General features: G+C 35.2%; 1 protein-coding gene across 1 annotated transcript in view; it reads right to left on the bottom strand.

Annotated features, from left to right (window-relative positions):
- LOC124545141 (xanthine dehydrogenase 1-like) overlaps positions 1-22,378 on the bottom strand; it is a 241,452-nt gene that overhangs the window by 77,887 nt on the left and 141,187 nt on the right. The window contains exons 10-12 of the mRNA XM_047123970.1: positions 20,479-20,607; positions 4,020-4,187; positions 286-451 (exon numbers count right to left, since the gene is read on the bottom strand). Of these exons, the coding sequence (XP_046979926.1) occupies positions 286-451; positions 4,020-4,187; positions 20,479-20,607 (463 nt within the window). The remainder of the gene's footprint in view (positions 1-285; positions 452-4,019; positions 4,188-20,478; positions 20,608-22,378) is intronic.

Below are 22,378 nucleotides of genomic sequence, written 5' to 3'. Positions count from 1 at the left end.
GAAGAGCTTCAAAAATATCAACTGAATTTTTCACAAACATCAGTTATGTTATAATATTATTGTATAATATTACTATTGAATGTTCCCCTCTGGTCCACTGTGTGATCAGAAACAGTCTATTCTAATATCATATTATTTTATCTTGATGTTTCCTACATTTAAATAAGTGATATAGCCCACTAAAGTTTCAATGTTCTTTCTTTTTTCCCTCAAAACAATCATCACATTGCTCTTGTTTATTTTGATACAGGCTGTGAAACGTTTCAAATACATCTGAGCACTTACCAGAACATTGAGACAGAGCTTCAAGTTTTGATACTGGTTTTCCTAATGGCCACAATTCCTTCTTTGTGTCATATTCCTGTTTTCCAGAAGAAAGTGGCCTCTTTAACATTTCACCCCCACTTCTCAGGTTTGGTTTCAAGCTCTCAGGGGACATGCTCAGCACAAACTGGATTGATTAAAATAGACTATGGTTAGTGACTAAATGATTGCTCATGTCAATACATAAGAAATATAACCATATTCTACAAAAACTGCACCTGAAAGAGTACAACAGAGGTAGGAACAGATGCAACCCATGAACTTCAATTTATATTAAAAGAAATTAAGTGCCTGAAATTAAATTAATATTAAGAAATTTGAAGAAAGTACAAACTGATTAGAAGGGATGTGATATCCAGCTGGGAAATAACTTTTTCATTGAGTATATTAATCTAAAATAACTCTTTAATATTTCTTGGGATAATATAAATCTAAACTCATTAAAAAACAAATAGCATAGACTACTTTTTATAGTAATGTCATATAAAGATAAGTTAATCACTTTTATCAAGCTGACTGCTGAGAGAAACATGGACAAAAAGAAATTAAACTCTAATTTTGACACAAGGAGGTCATCAGTAATAGAAAGTAAAGATATGGAAGAAAAGTAACTACTCAGCAGTTACATAAAATAAGCCATGGAGGACCTCCATTCACAGAAGACATCACAGTTAGGGCTGTATACTTTGCTCGTGTACATTCAATACTGAAGTACGGTATCATTTTCTGGGGAAATGTACATCAGGCCATAACAGTTTTCAGGAAACAAAAGGCAATTATGAGAATAATGAAACAAGTGAGCAGCAGAAAATCATGCAAACCTTTCTTTAAAGATCTAAAGATCCTACCCCTTCCCTGCATTTATATACTGGAAATAGTCACGCATGTCAAAAAAAGCATACTGAGAAAAGAAAACCTTTTTCCTCAAAACAAAAGTGTCCATGATTACAGTACCAGGTCAGACAGTGACATACACGTCAATCATTGTAACACCACATTATGCCAAAAAGGTGTATATCATGCAGGAACAAAACTTTACAACAGATTACCAAGACATATAAAATCTCTTACTGAACTACAAAGCTTTAAAAAGTCTGTGACATCCTACCTTCTGAAAAACTGCTACTATTCAGTCTCACAGTATCTTATGCAAGAAAAAATGTAATTTGTATCTTTAATTGTAGAAATAAGTTATAAATATACAGTATTTCAAAAATTTGTAATTATTAACTGTATAGATCCAATTTGTCATAAAAATTTATAAAATTTATGTTTGATATTTGAAAATCCAATAGCCAAAAAATGTTTTCTGTCCAATATCCTGTGTACAATATATGTACTTAAAAAGAGATTTATATGGACAAATAAATAAATAAATAAATAAATAAATAAATAAATAAATAAATAAATAACACAATAAAATGGAAAGTATCAATAAAATCAACAAAAGGTAAACATGAAAACCAGACACTAGAGAGAGAAGAGAAGGCAGCTGCCATGAGACAAAGACTGGAGCAGAAATACTGGATGCTGAATGCCATAGAGAGGCAAAGTGGGCAGCTATGGACAAAAATGAAAGAAGAATCAAGTAATGGAAAAGCAGCCAAATGAAAGAAAACATATTAGGGAAAGTCCTGGAGATCTAAAATCGAATGAACAAATGTGACAAAGTAGAAAGATAATTATATAAAAAAGAAGTAGCATCAAGTGTCATCATGGCAGTAGTGATAGGGAGCCAGAGAAGATGCTGAAGAAGACTGGTGAGAACATAAGTGACAGAGTTGGATTAAAGCTAACAGAATCAAATATATGGTATTGAGCACATTCGCAGTTGACAAATTCTAAAGTACTAACTGTGTCTGAAGATAGCATAGACACATTTTATATTTTTCAGATTGCCTGATAGTTTGTTGCATAACATGCACCCAGCTTTAGTGCAATTTTTATCATACACTTTTAGTCAGGTTCTGTTGATGTGATGATCATTTTTGACACTAGTGCTGTAATTGCGCAGTTTTCGTTGAGCATCAGTGTACAATTTATTTTGAGATACTGGTACATGATTGATTCATATTGTCAGAAAAGTATAAAGTTGACTACCACAGTGTCATTTATAAGTGATATATTCACAGGATATGGCCCTATTCAGTAACAAAACAAATTACACTGGCTTTTTTTATAAAAATCAGGGGCTTTTCAAAATATCATGGCAATTACTGTGAACCCACAAATATTCTTCCTTTTGTTACAACATTTACTCCAAAAGGAAAAATCAAGAAAATAAAAAAAAAGTTACTGTTTGGACTTCCTGGAAGTAAATTTCTGCACGTAGTAAATTACAGTGGACTCATTTAAGTGGGTTCATAAGAAAAACAGGTTCTAAACTATTCAGTAACAGAACAAGTTACAAAAGGTTTTTATGAAAATCAAGGGTGTTTCAAAATATCATGGAATAGATGTTGTAGTCAACTCACAAACATTTTTCCTTTTATCATAATGCATTTGAGACAGACTTCAGATTTCTGAAAAATAACCTGAATACTGTGGCACAAAATTCATCAAGGATTTATACAAAACCTCAAAACTGAGATGTTCCCTGCATCCCTAAAAATGTTTTTAATAGAGGAAGAAGTTTACAGTGTGGCTGAGTACTTGAGCATACAGTGAGAAAAAGTACATACTGTAATTAATAAATATTATGTATAATATTAAGGGAAACTATAATTACAGATCAATGTAGGGAACTAAACTAGAATTAAAACCACTCATGTACAGTAAAAGATACACAAAAATGTATTTTTATATCTTGTGTAAATCATTTAGCAATATGAATGTCCTGTGGAAGCTATTGTATGTTTTTACTGTGGAACCTGTAATAGGTATATTGTGTAGATGTAAGAAAAATGGTGTGACCTATAAGTACAAACCTATACAAAAGATAATCTACAGTGTCAATAAAAACCACAATCATAGTGTACATGCACTGAGGGGACTGTCAAAATTTTAAAATCTTTCAATTTACTACATCTTATTACAATTCTCACTTAAGCACTCTGTCTTCCCTTCTTTGAACTCCAAATTGATTTCATAAATGATAGACATATACCTCATAACATTTTCATATCTTGTATACATTTTCAATCATAAAGTGATACAATATATCTCCTTTACCATTACTGTTCGTGTGTTTTTAGTGAACCATCTAGCTTCAATTATCTTATTCTACATTTGTGTACAATAATTTTTGAATAAATGCTCTCATTAGCAGAAAGGTGAAACTGCTCATAAGATACCAATGTTCTTTATTTGTTCAATGTGATAAATCAGTATTTCCTTTTGCAAATCAAATAAGTCAGTTACTCTGATTAGTATTTGAAATACTAGCTGATAATTTGAATATGTAAACAAAAATGAATAAAATAATTACAATATAAATGTTACCAAATAAAGATGTTTCAGTTGAATTTTGTATAATTTTAGATGAGTTCTTTTATCAAAAGTTACTTCCATGTATCATATTGAGCTACTGTTTATACTATAAGAAAGTGATTAATTGATTCAAAAAATGAGAATGTACTATAAAAATATCATTTTACAAAATTTAATATAAAACAAATATAAAAAGTGTCAAGGAGACACTGAGTTACTGTCTCACATTGGCTACAGGTCAAGACAAAATTATTTATATGGCATACCTTGTAGAATAAAGCTAGTGCCAAACCTTTGCGGTATTCAGGAGAGGCTTCAGGTGGCATTTTTTTGGGCTGTATTTCAGAATCCAGAATTCTGAGAGCCTTCTGAAGTGTGTTCATTTCATATATATTTTTGTCTTCAAGATACTTTTCTAGCTCTGTAGCATGTATCTGTGGATATAGAATTATGGGTTTTAATATCTATAGGTAAGAAAAATACTTTGCCAATATTAACAGTAGACTACCATTAATGTTGAAGCTCAAGTGCAGTATTCTCTGAATATACCATGAGCTGAAGAACACATATAGTTATGAATTTCCTTGCTCATTCTTAAACAGTTTTCATGTTGATAGAGAAATGGAACATTTACTAACAAATCTGAGCTACTGCAGGTTTTATGATTATGTGAACTTTAACACTTTTACTAAATGTAACTATGTGATAAAGAACATACAGCCACTCAGGAATATATGTGTTTGGATTTATACCATGCACAATTTTTCCAGTAAAATATTGCTGTGATGTTGGTAAAAGACTCGTGATTGATGTTCATTTCTATAAAACAAATGCAAACACTTCTGGGAATGGTGACAGCTGTAATAAAATCATTTTAGCTATTATACCACACTTTACTGTAAAATGAACTAGATAAGCACCGATAATTTGACCAACGAAATTCTTATTGATTAGGCACATGGTGAGACACTCATAATGTGGTATAAAAACATAGAGTTTACACTAGAGACAGAAATGAATGGCGTAATTCCATTACCAAACATGTCTAAAAAATCATTAGGAAAGAAGATTTCTGGAAAACCTATGCATACCAACATGGGCCTGCAAGGAGAACAACACAATCTTTCAACAGAAAAAACACACACACACACAGACAGACAGACACACACACACACACACACACACACACACACATACACACACACACACACACACACACACACACACACACACTGGCCATCCAAACTCTCCAAATATGATGTGCTCAAATGTGAGCTAACTGAGCTAGTAACAAACTTCCAAGCTAACATATACAACAACAAAAATATGCCATCAATCATGAGGTACTACCAAAATAAAGTAAGTTCAAAGAGGAACATAAGAACAACTCTGTGTTTCTCACTTAAGCTTAAATATGACCAGTGATCATGTAGGCAATGAACTATAGATCGGCAAAGTCGTTCATCCTTGGGAATTAGTTCACTGGTGATTGCTCTTTTTTGGGAACAGTTCATTTTTACACATTCACTCTTCATAGTGCTTGGTATATATATCTTATGAAAAACTGAAAATTAGTGCCAAAGATGACTGAAGATGGAAGGCGCCAAGAGGGGGCACTTGCCTCCCCCCTGGAGTACCGAGTTTTTATTTCATAACAGAATTCTCACACACTTGTAATTTTCGTGATTCTGCAAAACATTTCATTCAGCCAACTGTAGCGTTATGTGGCTGATTGCAGTGAAATAATATAAGGTGGCACATGAAAAACTGGTCCTGAGTACAGACGGCTCATCAATTACGCACAATTTGTTAACCGCTGCAAGCAGAATAGATAAACATGTAATAATTAGGCAGTGAAGAAATAACAAATAAGCTAATCTTCAAAACAATATATGATGATTGGTAAATGACAATGAGAAGTCTATTAATAGGGGCCAATTTCTCATGCGCCTCCCTGTACCACTGAAGTAATATTGTAGGAGTTATCATATTCTCTTTACAAAATGTGACACCATACACTCAATTATGAAGTGCGGGCTTCATTCGGTTGTAAGTCAGTCCCTTGGATCAAAAAAATACAGAAAATGGCCACCACTCATGTGTGCCGTGCCAATGTCCTCTGCATGTGTAATGACAAAAAATCTTGCCTTTTTACAAGTATTTCTTCTGCTGTTTATTGAAAGAGTGAAGTAAATTGATACAACATTTTGTTACCTGAAAATATGTATTTATTACGTACTACATAATTTTTATGCAATTTACATAATTGTAAAGTACATTTTAATTACCGTTCGTGGACACTGAAGAGAATACAAAAAGAACGAGAAGTTCTAAGTTCAAAAAAGGTTTGAAACAGATCTAGAATGGGCATGTGAAGCAAGCAAAATGAACAACAACTCGATACTGAACTATGAGCTGTCGGCAGTGGAACTGTGATGAGTTCCGCCACAAAAAAGGACAAGTCCGGCCGAGCAAGACCGAGACCGAGACTGGCAGGAACAGGACCAAGGCTGGAACAATACCGGCCATTGTGCCATTTGGGAACATGACCAACCGTTTCCCATTCCTGGGAACTATAAGTAGAAAGCTGTGACTGACACTTAGACAGACGGGAATAGGTCTGAGGCTGAAATGAAACTGGCCAACGTGGCGCTGTGGGAACGAGACCGACCGTTTCCCATAAGTAGAAAGCTGCAACTGAAGTGAACTATGAAAGACCGTTCCTTAGAATTCATTCCTAACTCATCCTGTACATCTTGGTGAACCATTCCTTTGCACCCATTAGTTCTTGAACGACCCATCTCTACAAGGAACTTTACAATAGAGATATAAGGCTGCTTCTCACAGTGACTTGAAGGATCCATGATACACAGCTACTGTAATTGTTCTCCACAATATAGGAATTTAAGAGATTAAATATGAATATAAAACTTACTCTGTGCTGAAACTGGAAAGTATATAAGCACAAGTGTCTTAGAGCGTGAACAAAATATGAGAGTGGACAGTCATGTTTAAATGGTATCAGAGGAACACCTCCTGGGCTGTGAGCAGCCCATAACATTTCAGGAGATGAGCATTTGCTGTGCCACTACCAGACACAGTACCAGAGTGTATCATACAACAGGCTGTTTCAGTGTGGCACCACAAACAGTAAAGTCAGTCCCTTCCTAGATGGTGCCAAGAACTACTTTATACAACTTATACATGAGATTCAAATAGTCCATTATTCTGCCAGCAGTTATTTTTTTTGCATCACAAAGAGTGCTGAAACCCAGCCCTATTTGATGCATCTGCCAAATAGATCACAGCTGCATATTTATATGTTGATCACCAGATTTAACTGACCACATGGCAACACACAGCCCAGTTACTGTTCGAGATTCAGTTCCAGTTGGCTACAGTAACTGGATAGTTCTCATCTGCAATCATCAGTTGCCAACCAGTTCCAGTTACTAGACAGTTGATGTCAACTGTTGAAGATTAGGGAAGGTGGTAGTCCTAGAATTTATTTATTGAGAGGTTGAACTTTTGAACTGTTGGATATTGACTCCTTAGTCATTTGACAGATTCTAAAGTTGACTTTGATGAATGAAATTATGTACACTGTATTGTTAGGAACACAGATGATCAAACACTGTATATTCAACAATAAAGTTGCAAGACGAAAATCCAACAAACTACTGTACAAGGCTTCAGTAAAGGATAAGACAGCTTTGTTCCCAATATCCCCATGTTTTCCAGATGTAAATTTGTGAACTCTTAAAGTCACAGAGCCTGGCAATACCAATTATGCTTAACCTTTGACAGTGCCTTCATCAAAAAATTGGCTTGCTTTTTGCTAGTACTGACTGTCTTGACACTGAACTTTCCTGCATTAATTAGGTCATGAATATTGTGGTGCCTCATGTCAATGTGTTAACGTCTGAGCACAATGCACACTGTTGTGATTCAGTGCAAAGGCATCTCTATTATCAAAGAACACAATTATTGATGTTTCACTATGTATAATACACAATTCATGGAGAATTTCTTGATAGGCATGTACTCAGCTTCAGTAGTCAATAGAACAACTATTTGGCGCCATCTAGAATTGCAGAAACTGCTGCCCCAATTAACTTGAACATGAAGCCAGTCGTTGAATGCCATTGATTGAGATCTGATGCAGAATTGGCATCCCAGAGGCCTCCATTTTTGATTGTTCGACTTTTTCAGAACATTAATTCTAAAAGGAATGTGCCTTTGGTGTATCTCATAATTCGTTTGACTGCTTTTGCTTTGATTTTTTGACAACTGGAGTTATTTACTTACAACTCTAGCAACACGTACAATGTGCCTTGAGCCAAATATAGGAATGACCCAATGGCTTTCTGATAAGGAATGCAATGCAATGCAAGTTCTCCTTCATATGTCAGTTTTTCTTCAGATACTTGCAGCTTCAAACCAGGTTCAAGTGGATGTGCAACTGGACTGATCTCTTGATTCCTGTTTCATTTTGTTGTCATGCCAAGACACCTATTGCATTCACCAAGATCTCCCATCTGAAATTGATTCATTAATTCTGTCTTCATTTCTTCCTTCCACTTATTATTTCTATTTAAGATGATGGTTAAGTCACCTACAGAAATTGCTAGAATGAGTATACTATGCTTCTAGGGTCTATAGTAAATTCAGGGACCATATTCTGGTTTTCTCAGGTTCATTTTAAATAATGTTGCATCTGATTTCTGACACCAAATACATTACACTACTATGCTTCCCAGTTCTATAGTAAGTTCAGAGACCATATTCTGATTTTCTCAGGTTCATTTTAAATAATGTTGCATCTGATTTCTGATACCAAATACATTACACCTCTTGTAGACCACATTGTCTTCTTCACCTCGCAAACCCTCGTCTCCTCCCTCTTCTTCATGTACCCTTCAAGTTCATGGATGTAAACTGCTTCATCAGTATCACTATATAGGACTGCAGTTTGAACATCCATGTGTTTGAGGTGAATAGTAAACTCAGTTGTTCCAGCCAACATGGTATGAAGTGAACAATGACAAACAACCAGCAAGGATGTTCCACAAAGTCCACCCCTGGTATCTGGAAATAAACTTATGTGACAAAATGAGTTTTGTAACATTCAATTTGACCACCAGACATTTCTGATTTTGAATACCCATCTCAAATTGACTGTCTTCCTGTTTGGTAGTAAATCAGTCAAACTCCAAGTCTCAATTCCAAGCAATAACTTACATTCATCACATAAAACTTGCTTCCACTTTTTACAATCATCATGACTCATTGTTTCTATATATGGATTTGGCTCAGAAACCACAGCATTGCAACCAAAATTACCATTCAAATATTTAGAATTCAGTTTTCTCTCATGTGATGATTTTTCACTTTCTGGCTGCACACATGATCAATGTGCCTACCTGCTCGTCACTTTGTGCCAGTTCAAGATAAATTGTATTTCTGACAACATAGCAGGTTATGATGGTTCTGCTTCTTCTTCAGTGAAGTTATGTGCTGTCATTGGCTATACATTGCCCACGCCATTATCACCAGTCTGATTACTGTTCAATATAGTGTTTCCTCAGGTGCTCTTTGAATTTTCAATAAATTGTACATCAGGAGTCTTTGGTGAATTTGGTTCAGTCAGAAGGTATTACATTCAACAAAAGAAATTCCTTGGATTTGCGTTCTAACTTTGTTTGTTTTTCTTTCGGTACATGTATAAATGCTCAGCACCCAGGGCCATTCATGATTGAGATTTATCTGAAAACAGCTCCACAATTCTTTAGGAGTTACATTTCAACCAGCTTTTATTGGAGACTGATTCTTCACATAAATTACTGTGTTAATGGCTTCAGTCCAAAGCTTTAGTCCTGCATCTGCTAGCACTGATCTTTCTTTTTCAGTGATTACTCATTTCAAGCATTCCACAATTTTATTTTATTCTGGTGTGTAACAAATTGTCCTTTCAGATCAGATTCCCTCCCCCTTTTAGAATGACTTCAAACACTGTTCAACAAGCTCTTTTCCATTATCTGTTCAAAGTATTTTAATTTTTTGACTAGGTTCATTTTCTGCTCAACATTTGAACTCAATGAAAGTATCATAAACTTCTTTTGTTGATTGTAGCATGTAACCAAAAGACTCTCTTGACATACAATCTGTAAAAGTGAAAAGAACAAACTCCTCTCCACTGAGTCATGCTCATTCATCCAGAAACTTCAGAATCCACCTTGTCATGTAGATATTTTGCTCTTCTACTTGTTTCATGGAAATGTTGTTGAGACTGTTTTCCTTTTATGTTAGAGATACACGGGCCTAAATTGATTTTTTTCCAGTTCAGTACATCAGAAAACTTTTTCTTAGGTAAGTCATGTTTGTATAGTTCAAATATCCCAAGATTCAATGTCCCAATTTATAAGTGTTGACTTCTACAGCATTTGCATAGTCACAAAGTTCAGCTAATCAACACATGCCACTTGTTGATTGATTGATTGATTTATTTATTTATTTATCCATTTTCATCTACAGCTGAACAATGTGCAAGAGATATTTGGATTTTTATGTTAATATTAACAGTTTTACATGTAATATACCTTTGTACTTAACAACACACATTAATTTATCAGTTAACGATGAATACTTAAATAAATGTTGTTACGCTATATACAGAGAAATGAAATGCAAATGTACTTCTGAATTTCATTTCATTTTATTATCTTCCTGTATATCATTTACATGATGTAGGAATTGTCGCAACAAAGTTATCATACTAGTACAAGTACTACAGACATAATAATGGAATATCACTTTCAAGGCATTTTTTAAAAGTACAAATTTAGACATATAAATTAAAATTTTTGGCAATAAATTTACACACACTCAAAGTATTCATCTACATCATAGAAAGTTTTGCTTAAAAGGTAATTTTTAAGCTCAGTCTTAAATTTTACTTCATCTATTATTGGCTTCATGTACACTGGCAGAGCATTGTAGACTTTTATTCCAAAATAACTTACATGCTTTTGGGTTTGTGTTGTCCTTACCCTTTCTACATACAAATTCTTACAAGTTCTAGTATTATAATTATGGCAGTCCTCATTTGTACGTAGATTTTTCATATGTGCTCTTGTACACAGAATGCTTTTAAAAATATACAGTGATGGTATTGTGAGTATTTGCAGTTCTTTCAAAAGGGGCCTACAATGAGTTCTTGGAGGGTTATGTGTTATGATTCATATAGCTCTTTTCTGAAATTTGAAGATATCTGTTAAGCTTGATTTAGTTTTACCCCAGAACACTATGCCGTAAGACATGATGGACTGAAAGTAAGCAAAATACACTAGTCTAGTACAGTCTGTGCTGCATACTCTAGATAATATCCTCAATGCAAAACATGCCGAATTGAGCCTTTGGGATAGGTACTTGAGATGATCTTTCCAGCTTAAGTTTTGATCAATGTGCATTCCCAAAAACTTTGTAGATTGTACACTCCCTATCTTCTTATCCATTAGTTTTAACTGGAGGTCCATACCTTGAGTTGCTTTGGCATACTGTATATAATTTGTTTTACTTAGATTAAGTGTTAACTCATTAGCATTAAACCAATGTTGAATGTATTTCAGGACTATATCAGTTGTGGTAGTTAATGATTTTTTATCATCACTTATAATTATGCTAGTGTCATCTGCGAACAACATTATTTTGGTAGAAATATTAGGATTTTTTATGTCATTTATACAAAGCAAGAATAATAAGGGACCAAGAACACTGCCCTGTGGGACACCTATTTCCAATTTCTTTGCATCTGAGACCCACTTGATTTTCTGATTTTTATGTTCTGCGATGATTTCTACTACCTGAGTTCTATCTTGAAGGTAAGATTCAAACCACTGCTTCACAACTCCCCTTACACCTATTGCCTCCATCTTGTTTAACAGAATTTTGTGATTTACTGTATCAAAAGCTCTAGATAAATCTAAGTTAATTCCCACTACACATTTTTTAGTGTCGAGACTCCAGACAATCTCTTTGGTATAGGCATGGATAGCTGATTCTGTGCTGTGGCCCGAGCGAAAGCCATGTTGATTGCAGTTTAGAAGTTTGTGAGCATCTAAGTAATTTATGAGTCTGGTTTTCATTAATTTCTCTAGAATTTTTGAAAATGATTGGAGAAGGGATATTGGTCTATAATTTTCTACCTTGTATGGATCTCCTTTTTTAAACAGAGGTCTAACCTTAGGGATTTTCAACCTCTCAGGAAAAACACCTTCACTGAAAGACAAATTGGCAATATGTACCAGGGGCTTTATAATTTGTTTGGCAACTTTTTTTATTATTGACACAGGCACTTCATCTACATCTGCAGACATTTTTGATTTTAGACTCTGTACCACCTTTGATATTTCATTATCATTTGTGGGAGTTAACAACATACTACTGTCTACTTTTGGGGCTGTTAATTTCTCATGTTTGGTAAAGTTTTTACTTAATGACACTGGTACACTTAAAATGTAATTATTAATGTAATTTGCCAGAGTTTCATCTTTTAATTCAATATTTTCACTATTTTTTAGTACTATTTCCTGATCCTTGAGGCCCTTACCTGTTTCCCTTTTCACAATTTCCCAAATAGTTTTTGATTTATTGCCTGATTTTCTTATTAATTTATCATTGCTTAGTAATTCTGCTTTTGTAATTACTTTTCTACATATTTTTTTGTAATTTGTTACATATTCTTTAAACTTGGGGTCAGTCCAACTTTTCAGTCTATAGTTAAGCATTTTCATGGTCCTGGAGGAATTTCTAATACCTGTTGTTATCCAGGAGTTAGCATGTGTATGCCCAAATGTGTTTGTTTTGACAAGTTTCTTAGGAAAACATATTTCAAAATTCAACATAAACAGGGAAGAAAAAACATTATATGCAGTGTTTGTGCTAGTTTGTAACAGTACTTCTGCCCATGATTGGTTAGTCAGTGTAATTATGAAGTGACTGCAACTATTTGTGGAGAAGGTTCTTTTGTACATTTGGTATGAACTATTTTTGGTCACAGGGGCTATGGAAAATTTAAGGATAAGTGCATTGTGATCAGATATTCCTAGGTCAACATTTATTACATCTATATCTGTGGCATCTATATTTGTGAAGATATTATCTATGAGACTTTTTGAAGAGTTTGTTATTCTTGTAGGGTTAGTTATATGTGGATACAAATTGAAGCTATGTAAAACATTCAGGAACTGATCTTTGGATGCACCTTCAGTCAATAAGATGACATTAAAATCTCCACTTATAATAATTGTTGATTTTTTATGATGTAATATTTTGAGCAATGCCTCTAACTTATTCCTAAAAATTTCAGGATCACCACATGGTGATCTGTACACTGACATTATTATTAATTTACTCTTTCGCATATTCAACTGTATTGCTGCAGCCTCAAAATGTTTTTCTTCATTCAAGGATTCAGTTACAGTTATATTTTTAACCTTTACTCCAGGTTTTACATAAATGCAAACACCACCATGTCTTGTTTCCTTCCTGCAAAAATGGCTTACTAATTTGTATGGAGAAATGCAAATATTTTCTAGTTCATAACTCATGCACCAATGTTCTTGAATGCAAATACAATCTATACTAGCTTCAATGGCTGCAATCTCAAGTTCTAATATTTTATTTTTAATGCATTGTATGTTAAGGCTCATTATTTTTAAATTATTGAAATTAGATTGAGAGGAGTTTGTACTCATGTTTCCCAATGTTACCGGCTGTTCCTTGCTGAGGCTGGGTACCAAAAATCCTTAAGAATTACACGTTTCCTGCTCCTTGTATTTCTTACCCCTGGACGTGTCACCATACTTGTTGTATCTGTAGTTATAGCTGCTGTTTCAGTGGATGCTGGAGGTGTTTCTGAAGCTGATGATTCAGTGGATGTTGGAGATGCTGCCAGTTTTGATGCTGAGTCTGGTTTTGTAAGTGATGTTCCAATTGATACTGGAACTTTCGCTGAAACTGTATTTTCGTTTAAATCTTGAACTACAGTTGGCACTGACGTTACTGTGGACATTGAAGCTGCGTATGAAGCTGATAAATGATGCTCCGATGGTGTTGATTTTTCTTCTGTTGATCATATCTGAGTGGCATTTTGTACCACTGTTCTTGCCTCTGTTCTTCTGATTGATGGACTAGTCACAGATTCTGGACTTGATTTTGAACCTGCTGGGGAGGGTGGTACATCTGCTGCTTATGATAATGGTTCAGCTGTTTTTGATGATTTCAACACTACTGACAATTTGGCTGATGTGGCTGCTGTACTGGACGACACATCAGATGAGACTACATTAGGTTAACAAAGAAAAATTTAGTTTTGTAGGTATTCATTCACTGTGTAAAAGCAGTGATCAACCAAGTACAACTTCAATTTACATTTGAAGTGACCAATGTTTGTATGTGTTTAATGGTATCTGGTAAGGCACTGTATAGTTTGATACTAGGATGGATAAGGCTGTTTTGAAATGACTTTGTGTTGGCACTTCAAACATGTACATCCAATTTTTGTCTTGCATCTTAGCTGTGTATTGTGTGATTTTGAGTGATGAGTGGTCTTTTTGTATGTGTTTTGCTTTAAATACATTATATTTTCAAGTACATATATGCAATGAAGTGGCAGGAAAATCCTTTTTTGAAAAACATAATCCCATACCAGAGGTGAGACTGTACAACTGCATAATATACACACTGAAGGGTGTTGTAGCTGGTACAATTTTTGTTCATTCGTGTAATATCTGCTTTCCATTTTAAGTTGTCTTGTAGATGAAGTCCAAGAAATTTGGTACAGGCTGTTTTGGCAGTTGTCCGTCCATATAGCTCTAGATTTGGTTATATCAGATTTTCTGTATGTGCTGTGTGTATATCCATAGCTACAGTTTTTTCAGTGTTTATTGTTAAGTCATTGTCATCAAAGTAACATGTTAGCCTGTCAGTGGCTCCTTTTATGTTTTTTACAAGAGTTTCTTCTGAGTTTCCTGTAATTAGAACACTCGTATCATCAGCAAATTGAAATATTTTACTGCTGTCATTGCTTATGTTTACATCATTGACATAGAGTACGAACAGAACAGGACCCATCACTGATCCTTGTGGCACACCATATTTAACAGTCAGTAGCTTGGAATTATATTTCCTAATGACATTGTCCCTTTCTTGATCTATTTCCACATTTTGTTCCCTGTTCTTAAGATAAGAGCTGATCCAGTTGTTAGCTGTTACCCTAATGCCAAGATTTTCTAGATTGTGTAGCAATTTGTCATAATTTATGGTGTCAAATGCCTTTGACAAATCTAAAAATATCCCCATGGTAAGTTTTTTGTTGTCTAATGCTATCAGTGCCTCTAATAGAAAGAAGTGAACTGCTGATTCGGTTGAACTGTTTGCTCAAAATCTGACAGAATGCCATTATCCTCTAAGAAGTCTGTTAGCTTCTTATTGAAAAACCTTTCTAATAGTTTTGGGAAAACAGACAGCAGTGCCAGTGGTCTGTACTTAGAAATATAATCTTTGTTTCCTTTCTTGTATAATGGCTTCACTTTTGCTATTTTCAAACATGAAGGAAAAATTCCTTAGCAAAAGATAGGTTACATAGGTGGGTTAAGGGCTCAGTAATCAAGTCCCCACACTTCTTTATAATGAAATCAGGTATATCATCTACACCTGCAGAGTGTTCATTTTGAGACTTTTTATTGTAACCTGTACTTCTTCTACATTTGTTGGGTGTGGAAACACTAATCTGCTTGAGGGTTTTTTCCCTGTTTCTGTATGCTGTTTTCTATTAGAAGTCTGTTTTAGTAGTTTCTCTGTTGCATTTATAAAATAGTTATTAAACATATTAGCTACTTCCTGTGGGTTATTAATGTTTTCCAAGCCAGCCTTTAATACTACATTATTAACTCTGTTTTTGTAAGATTTGGTTTCTTTTTTTTTTTTTTTTTTTTTTTTTACAACTTGCCAGGTTTCTTTGGTTCTGTTTGAAGCATCTTCTATGTATTTATCATTCTCTCATTTCTTTGCCTCCTTTGTTATTTTATTTCAGATAGATTTACACTTTTTAAAGTAACTATCAAACTCCTGAGTTGTGTTGTAGCTTCTTGCAATATTGTGAAGGTACCGTTTTCTAGCACAAGATTTCCTTATACCACTGGTAATCCACTTGTTGCTTTTAGTGGTTTGGGTTGTTTTGACTTTCAATGGAAAAGCAAGATCAAAATAATATTTGAAAATATTCGTGAATGTCTGAAACTTATCAGAAATATTATCTGTATTATACACTAGCTCCCATGATTCTTGTTGGAGATAAATCTGGAATGTTTGTACTGCAGTATTACTGAAAGTTCTGCCAATGTGTGTAGCCTTCCTCATATAATTATAGGATGGATTAGTGTTTACACAAAAGCTTATAGCCTGTGCATGATGGTCTGCCAGTCCAGCTTTAATTACAACTGATTTATATTTTATTTTGGAGCTAATTATTATTTGGTCTATAGTAGTACTAAAATGACTCATTTCACGTGTAGGCGAGTGGATTGTAATCTCCAAATTATTGGCTGTTAATATGTTCATCAGCTCAGATTTTGAATTGCTTCACTTATTAAAGTCTACATTTAGGTCTCCACATATAAGAACTGTTTTTCAATTTGTCACTACTTTATTTAGTATAGTATCAAGCTGAGTGTTGAATTTTTTTAGGTGGGTATATGGAGATCTATATAAACATATTACAATTAACTTGAAAGCTGGAATTTCTATGCCTGATATTTCCAAATCTTTCTTAGTGTTTAATGATTCAACATTGTCTAAATAACTGAATTTAATATCTTTCTTTATGTATATGCAGTTCCCTCCATGTTTTAACTGATTTCTACAAGTTTGTGCTGCCAATACATAATCCATTATTTTCACTGTCTTTAATTCATTTCCTTTCAGCCAGTGTTCAGTTAAGCAAAGTATATTGACATATCTGAGTTCACTTGATAGCAAGATTTTGAGCTCTCTTACTTTATTTCTAAGTGACTGTATATTCTGATGAAGAAGAGTGACTTGGCGAGAATTTAGGTTTGTTCTGATTGTACTTGGTTGACCACTTACCTTCATTCCTGAATTTAAATTATGTGGGAAATCTTCATTCTCATCTTACTTGAGTTGCAGTTAGTACTGGTGTTCCAGAGATGGTTCCACCACTTTACAGTATATGCCACACTGTGCATTATAAAATACATCATCAAACTACATGCACAGTCCATATGTTATTGTTTGACTAAGTGACAGCAGGTTGTATCCAAGGCATGGAACATACATGACATCATTCATGGTTATCTACTTACTGTTGTCATCACTGGTAACTTCAAAATAAATGTGACCATCTGCAATTGCTCCAAGATTCCTGTTATCTGCTGCATAAGCTTTTAGAGCTGTGATCAACTGGAGACTGTTGAATGAATCTGTTTTATTCATCATGTAGCATGTATATCTGGAATCTACATATCAGCCTTCACCGTGGTGCAAAGATGCAGTTAGAGTGATCAATGCATTTTTGTTTTCAATTTTCACATTATTCACAGCATTTGAAGATTTATTTGGTTTCTTCTTAGTTCTATACTTACTCATATTATGACCAAGTTTCTGACATTTATAACATTTCCATGAGTTGGAATTTCAAACATCACAATAGATGTTTGACTTCTGGCATTTATTGCTCTGCTTACTAGCTGCCAGCACCAAATCTGTAGTCTTATTTGTGAAACCAAATTCACAATTCATATATTCTTGAATTAATCACAGACTCACTAGACTCACTAAATCATTTGTAATATTGATACCTGAATTATCAATTGCCATAATTAAGGGCTGGAAATATGCTGGAAGTTCACTTACCATACTTGCAGCTCCATTTTCCTACCAACACTTAGAATTTGTTGAGCAAGTGACAGTTTTTGACAAATACTTTTCCATATTTTTCTCAGAAGTCAATCATACATTCATCAAGCAATGCAGCAGCAAAGAATAACTAGGTAAACTGTTGCCTTTGAATGCAGGTAATAAATTTTGCCATGCATCTTTAGCAGTAGTGCTCCATGGGGTTTTCTATATACAGATGAATTTATAGTTAAACATATTTTGCATAGTGCTTTTTGAACATTCTTTGGATCTTTGTCAGTGTCAGGAACTGTTTCCCACAGACCCTCATGTTTTGGTTACATTTCCATTGCAAATTTCCTGTCACTTTAGTTAGCAATGCCAATTAACTTTCCAGGATAAAACAGCAATTGCCCACCCAAAGGCATCTACAATACATTCAGCTAGTTCAACAAATAAATCTTGAAAACTTCTTAAGAAAAATATGACAGAACCACATTGAATATATGTGAAATATGGTAACTTCATGAGTAAAAATCATAACAACTGTCACAACAATTGATGCCATGCAGATATTTGTGATCTACTTTTATCAGTTTCTGAACAGATGATCCTTTTCCAACATGGAAGCTTCACTAATCTCTTCCTGTGTCCATAACCTATTGGATACTGACTCCAATTAGTCCTTCACAAGATTATAAAGCAGGTTATCAAGCACTATTTATTCAGCAGTATATTCACAAAACTGACAAAAAATGAAAAAAAGAACAGCAAACTACTACACAAGGCTTCAATAAAGGATAAAACATCTTTTTTACCAGTATAAACATTTTAATTGTGTTCCAAACTGAGCTGCAATTAGATTTGTTAGTCACGTGTACTGTGTTAGGTTAGATTAGGTTCAGAACTTTACATCAGTGCCACACCTTCTCAAAAAGCAAAAGATGAGTATACATAAAATAAGAGAAAGGGACCCACACACCTCTAGCAGTTTGATGTACGGAGCACAGTAATATGGCAACACTCTTAGTTAAGGGAGTGTGCAGTTTGGTGTCTGTGTGTGTGAATATGCATGCTATTGCTGTAAAACGTGCTAGTGTTCAAAAGCTAGTGTGAATGCTGTTTTCTGCTCTGTGTTACTGTGCCCCAATCATCAATCCAATATAGACGAATGGTTGCATTTCCCTTATGTTACATATTGTTCCATCCAGGAATTTCCATTATTGTTATTCAAAAACTGAGTGTATTTAGACGTACATTATTTTAGTAAATAAAGTTCACTGTTTATCATGTGTTGCCACAGTTATTCTGTTTTTGATATAATTCCCTGTGACTTGACCATGGTAAGTTGTAAGTACATCACTTTCCTATAATTACAGAATTCTGTAGCTTGGGGTTTGCTTCCTGCTACCATTATGTTGGGTGCCTAAATTATTGTTGAAAACAACATCACACCTGTCATGGAGCACCACATACAATAGTTAAAATTAAGTGAAGCTACAAAAACAAAGTGTCTGCATCCTGGATACCACTGATACCTGTTGAACTAAATTCTTGTGTGCCTTTGATAGCAAGTCCATGAGACAAGGGTGCAGCTACACAAATATACAATTTGAAGACAACTAGTTTATTTCACTGACAAATGCAGACAGGAAAACACTATCACTGTTAATAACACACTAATTGACGACTGACTGTCAGTCAAAGATATTAATGTAGTGCAGGCTATAGTGTTCCATACATGGAGGTATAAGGAGGGGAGATGCCATGACGTCACAAACTTGAAGCCGACAGAAACCGAGCTCCGCCATTGGAGTTTGGTCAGAAGACTCGTTTCCGATTGTGCTACTGTCTAGAGCTGCTGAAGGTTTTTTCATTTTAAAATGCCGGTTTGCGTTGTTTACGGGTGTACTAACCGTTGGAATAGTGCTACCAAGTTAAAAGGAATCACGTTCCATGCGTAAGTGGCCCCATTCGTAAAATATTGTCGTTTATATTCGTGAGATGTGCGGCCTTGTTTACGTTTTGTGAAACTGTTTTCTTCTTATTTTATTTCAGATTTCCGATCAATGAAGCTCGTAGGGCTCTGTGGGTTCATATGCTTATTTTTATTGACAAACCACAAACGATGTTTGTATTTACAAATGAAATTTTGTATAAGTGTGTAAACGAGTAAGAAATATCATCCGGTATGTAAAATAGCATAGCTTTCGGGTTCTTCTTTCAGTTTACATCGACACAAATACAGTAAAAGGTGATTTGAGTTTGAAAAGAGCTTTGTACACTGTTATTTTTCATCATTCGAAGTTTGTATCCAAAAGAAACACTTAAGTTAACGAGACCAAATCAGTTGTATTGCTGGGGCAAAAACGCATTAAAAACAAAACGAAAACACCTGAAAAAGCTATTCTGTCGTGTTATGCATGTAAACATTGTAACACTCATCATCTGAAATTATTTCGCAGACATAACGTTAAATATGAAGAACACGCAATTCTAACAAGAGCTCTGTCATTGTTTTGACCAATCAAACATGGCGGCCCACCAGCTTCAAACAGACGTACAGCAGACGGCCATAGTGCCATCTCCCCTCCTTATACCTCCATGGTTCCATAGGACCTTTCCTCCCTCCACCTCTTGTGATTCTGATAATATCATGACATCTTGAACAATGATACTGGTTGTCATATGATACCATACATAAAGTACTAATCTATAATGTCATCACTTTCAAGATCTCACACATAAATCTATCAAAATATGGCCTCTGAAGTACATTAAGCATACTAATAATTTTCCATTATCACCTACCAGATCATGACTGATTCCACCAAACACAATTCTTGGTTTTGAAATCACTTTTCCCACATTCTTCATGTCCAATTTGAATAGAAACCCAGCATTTACATAGGCATGAGCATTTTGTGCTCTTGGCATGATCTGAAATAAACAATGTTGCTGCTAATAATATAGTAATTTTGAGGTTATTAATAATAAGCAAAAATGATATGCAAAGATTGTAATCAAAACAATAAATGTTTTGCAAGTAAAAACACAAAATTAGCTATGTATTGACCAAACTGTTTATGGCTTCCATAAGAAGATAACATTTTTAGCACCCAAATAGGAAATAGTTGTGCTTTGCACTTGTGATATAGATGCTCATGAACTTGTACCTCATCCTACCACCCCCTCCCCACCTCCTAATCATTCTCCTCTCTTATTCCAGTTTGCACATACAAACCTCACCTAATCAATCTCATCTGCTATCCCTCATCTATATATACACCTGCCTACTGACCTGCAACCCACCTTATAATCTTTTTATTTATTTTTGTCTTTGATGTCATTGTGTTTTCATGTCAATTTCCAGTCATTTTCACCTTTCACTACCTGCAGCTCCCTTAGTTTTCATCGTGTTTCCCCATATTTCATCTGTTCCATCCTTTTTGTGGTTTTTATGTTGTATTTTGGCATATTTTTGTGGACTTATTGCACGTATTTCTACGTTATTTAGGTATATTTTCCTGCTCCATGGATCGATCCTTCCTTCTCTCATATGCGCCAAAGTTTCATTATCCCTAGCCAAAACTTAGTCACACATACTGTTCCTGCATTGTTGCTTGGCTCATGGAATTCCCCCAAATGGCCTTACCATCAAATTACCAAACTTTGGCTACAGTCATCCTTCCACAATGCCCTCCATCCTTTCATATCCTGCCAGTCCTTAACCCTCACCTACATAGTCCTGGAAAAGCATGTAAATCAGGTGCTAATCTCCTTGCAATACTTCCTCTCTATCCATAAAATTCTCACACCCCAAATTCCTGGAACCCATCTCACACATTGAAATTGTTGCCTTCCAGGAAGTAGAGCAGTACGCACAATGCCACCTCAAAAAACTCTCCAACCTGTTCACTTCCTACTCCTGCCTTGGACTACCAGTACCCACCACTTCTACAACAGCCTCCAAACCTCCCCAGATCACCTCATAGCTAACAAATGCAGCCTCAAAAACCTACTACATTTATCCCATCCTTAAAAACTCCCCACTGCCATACACAATACAGAACCTAAACAGACTTGAAACAGAGTCACGAACCTTTCCTCTGAAAGCCTTTGCACCACAGAAGTTTCAGTCCTTTCCAAAGGCCTTATCTTTTGCCCCTCTCTCAAGTTCAATCATACTGGACTTGTTGTAGACCTTCTCTCCTTCTTCCAGTCCATACAGAGGGAAAGCTTTTTTGCCACCAACCATGCCACTCGGACTAAACCAAAGACCAATGCTGAACCCTGTCTGACTCAGATCTCTCCACCCCTGCTGCCTCCTAATCACTCCCTGTTACCTTCCCAGAATTTCTTAATCTCGAGCCCTGTCTCACCATCATTCCTTAATCCATCAACATCCAAGCTAACCTTATATCGACAGAAATAACCACAATCCACCACCTAAAACTGGATCCTGACCTTATAATAATCACTCATGATAAAGGCTGCACCACTGTTGTTTTGAATCATAAAGATTACCTGGCGAAGTAATTCTGTCAGCTATTAGATTCATCCAGCCATGAGCCCTGCCACAGTGACTCCATTCTAGAAATCCAGCAGGGACTCTAGTCTCTCCTCAAACCCTTAGGCCTATCCCAGAACCTCTCCCCAGAGTCTATCTCTCTCCTCACCCCTACCACTCCTCACATTCCAAGTTTCTAGA

This window comes from Schistocerca americana, chromosome 8, assembly GCF_021461395.2.
Source record: "Schistocerca americana isolate TAMUIC-IGC-003095 chromosome 8, iqSchAmer2.1, whole genome shotgun sequence".
Classification (NCBI taxonomy): domain Eukaryota; kingdom Metazoa; phylum Arthropoda; class Insecta; order Orthoptera; family Acrididae; genus Schistocerca; species Schistocerca americana.
The sequence above is the reverse complement of the archived record's forward strand: the minus strand, read 5'-3'. Positions and strand labels throughout refer to the sequence as shown.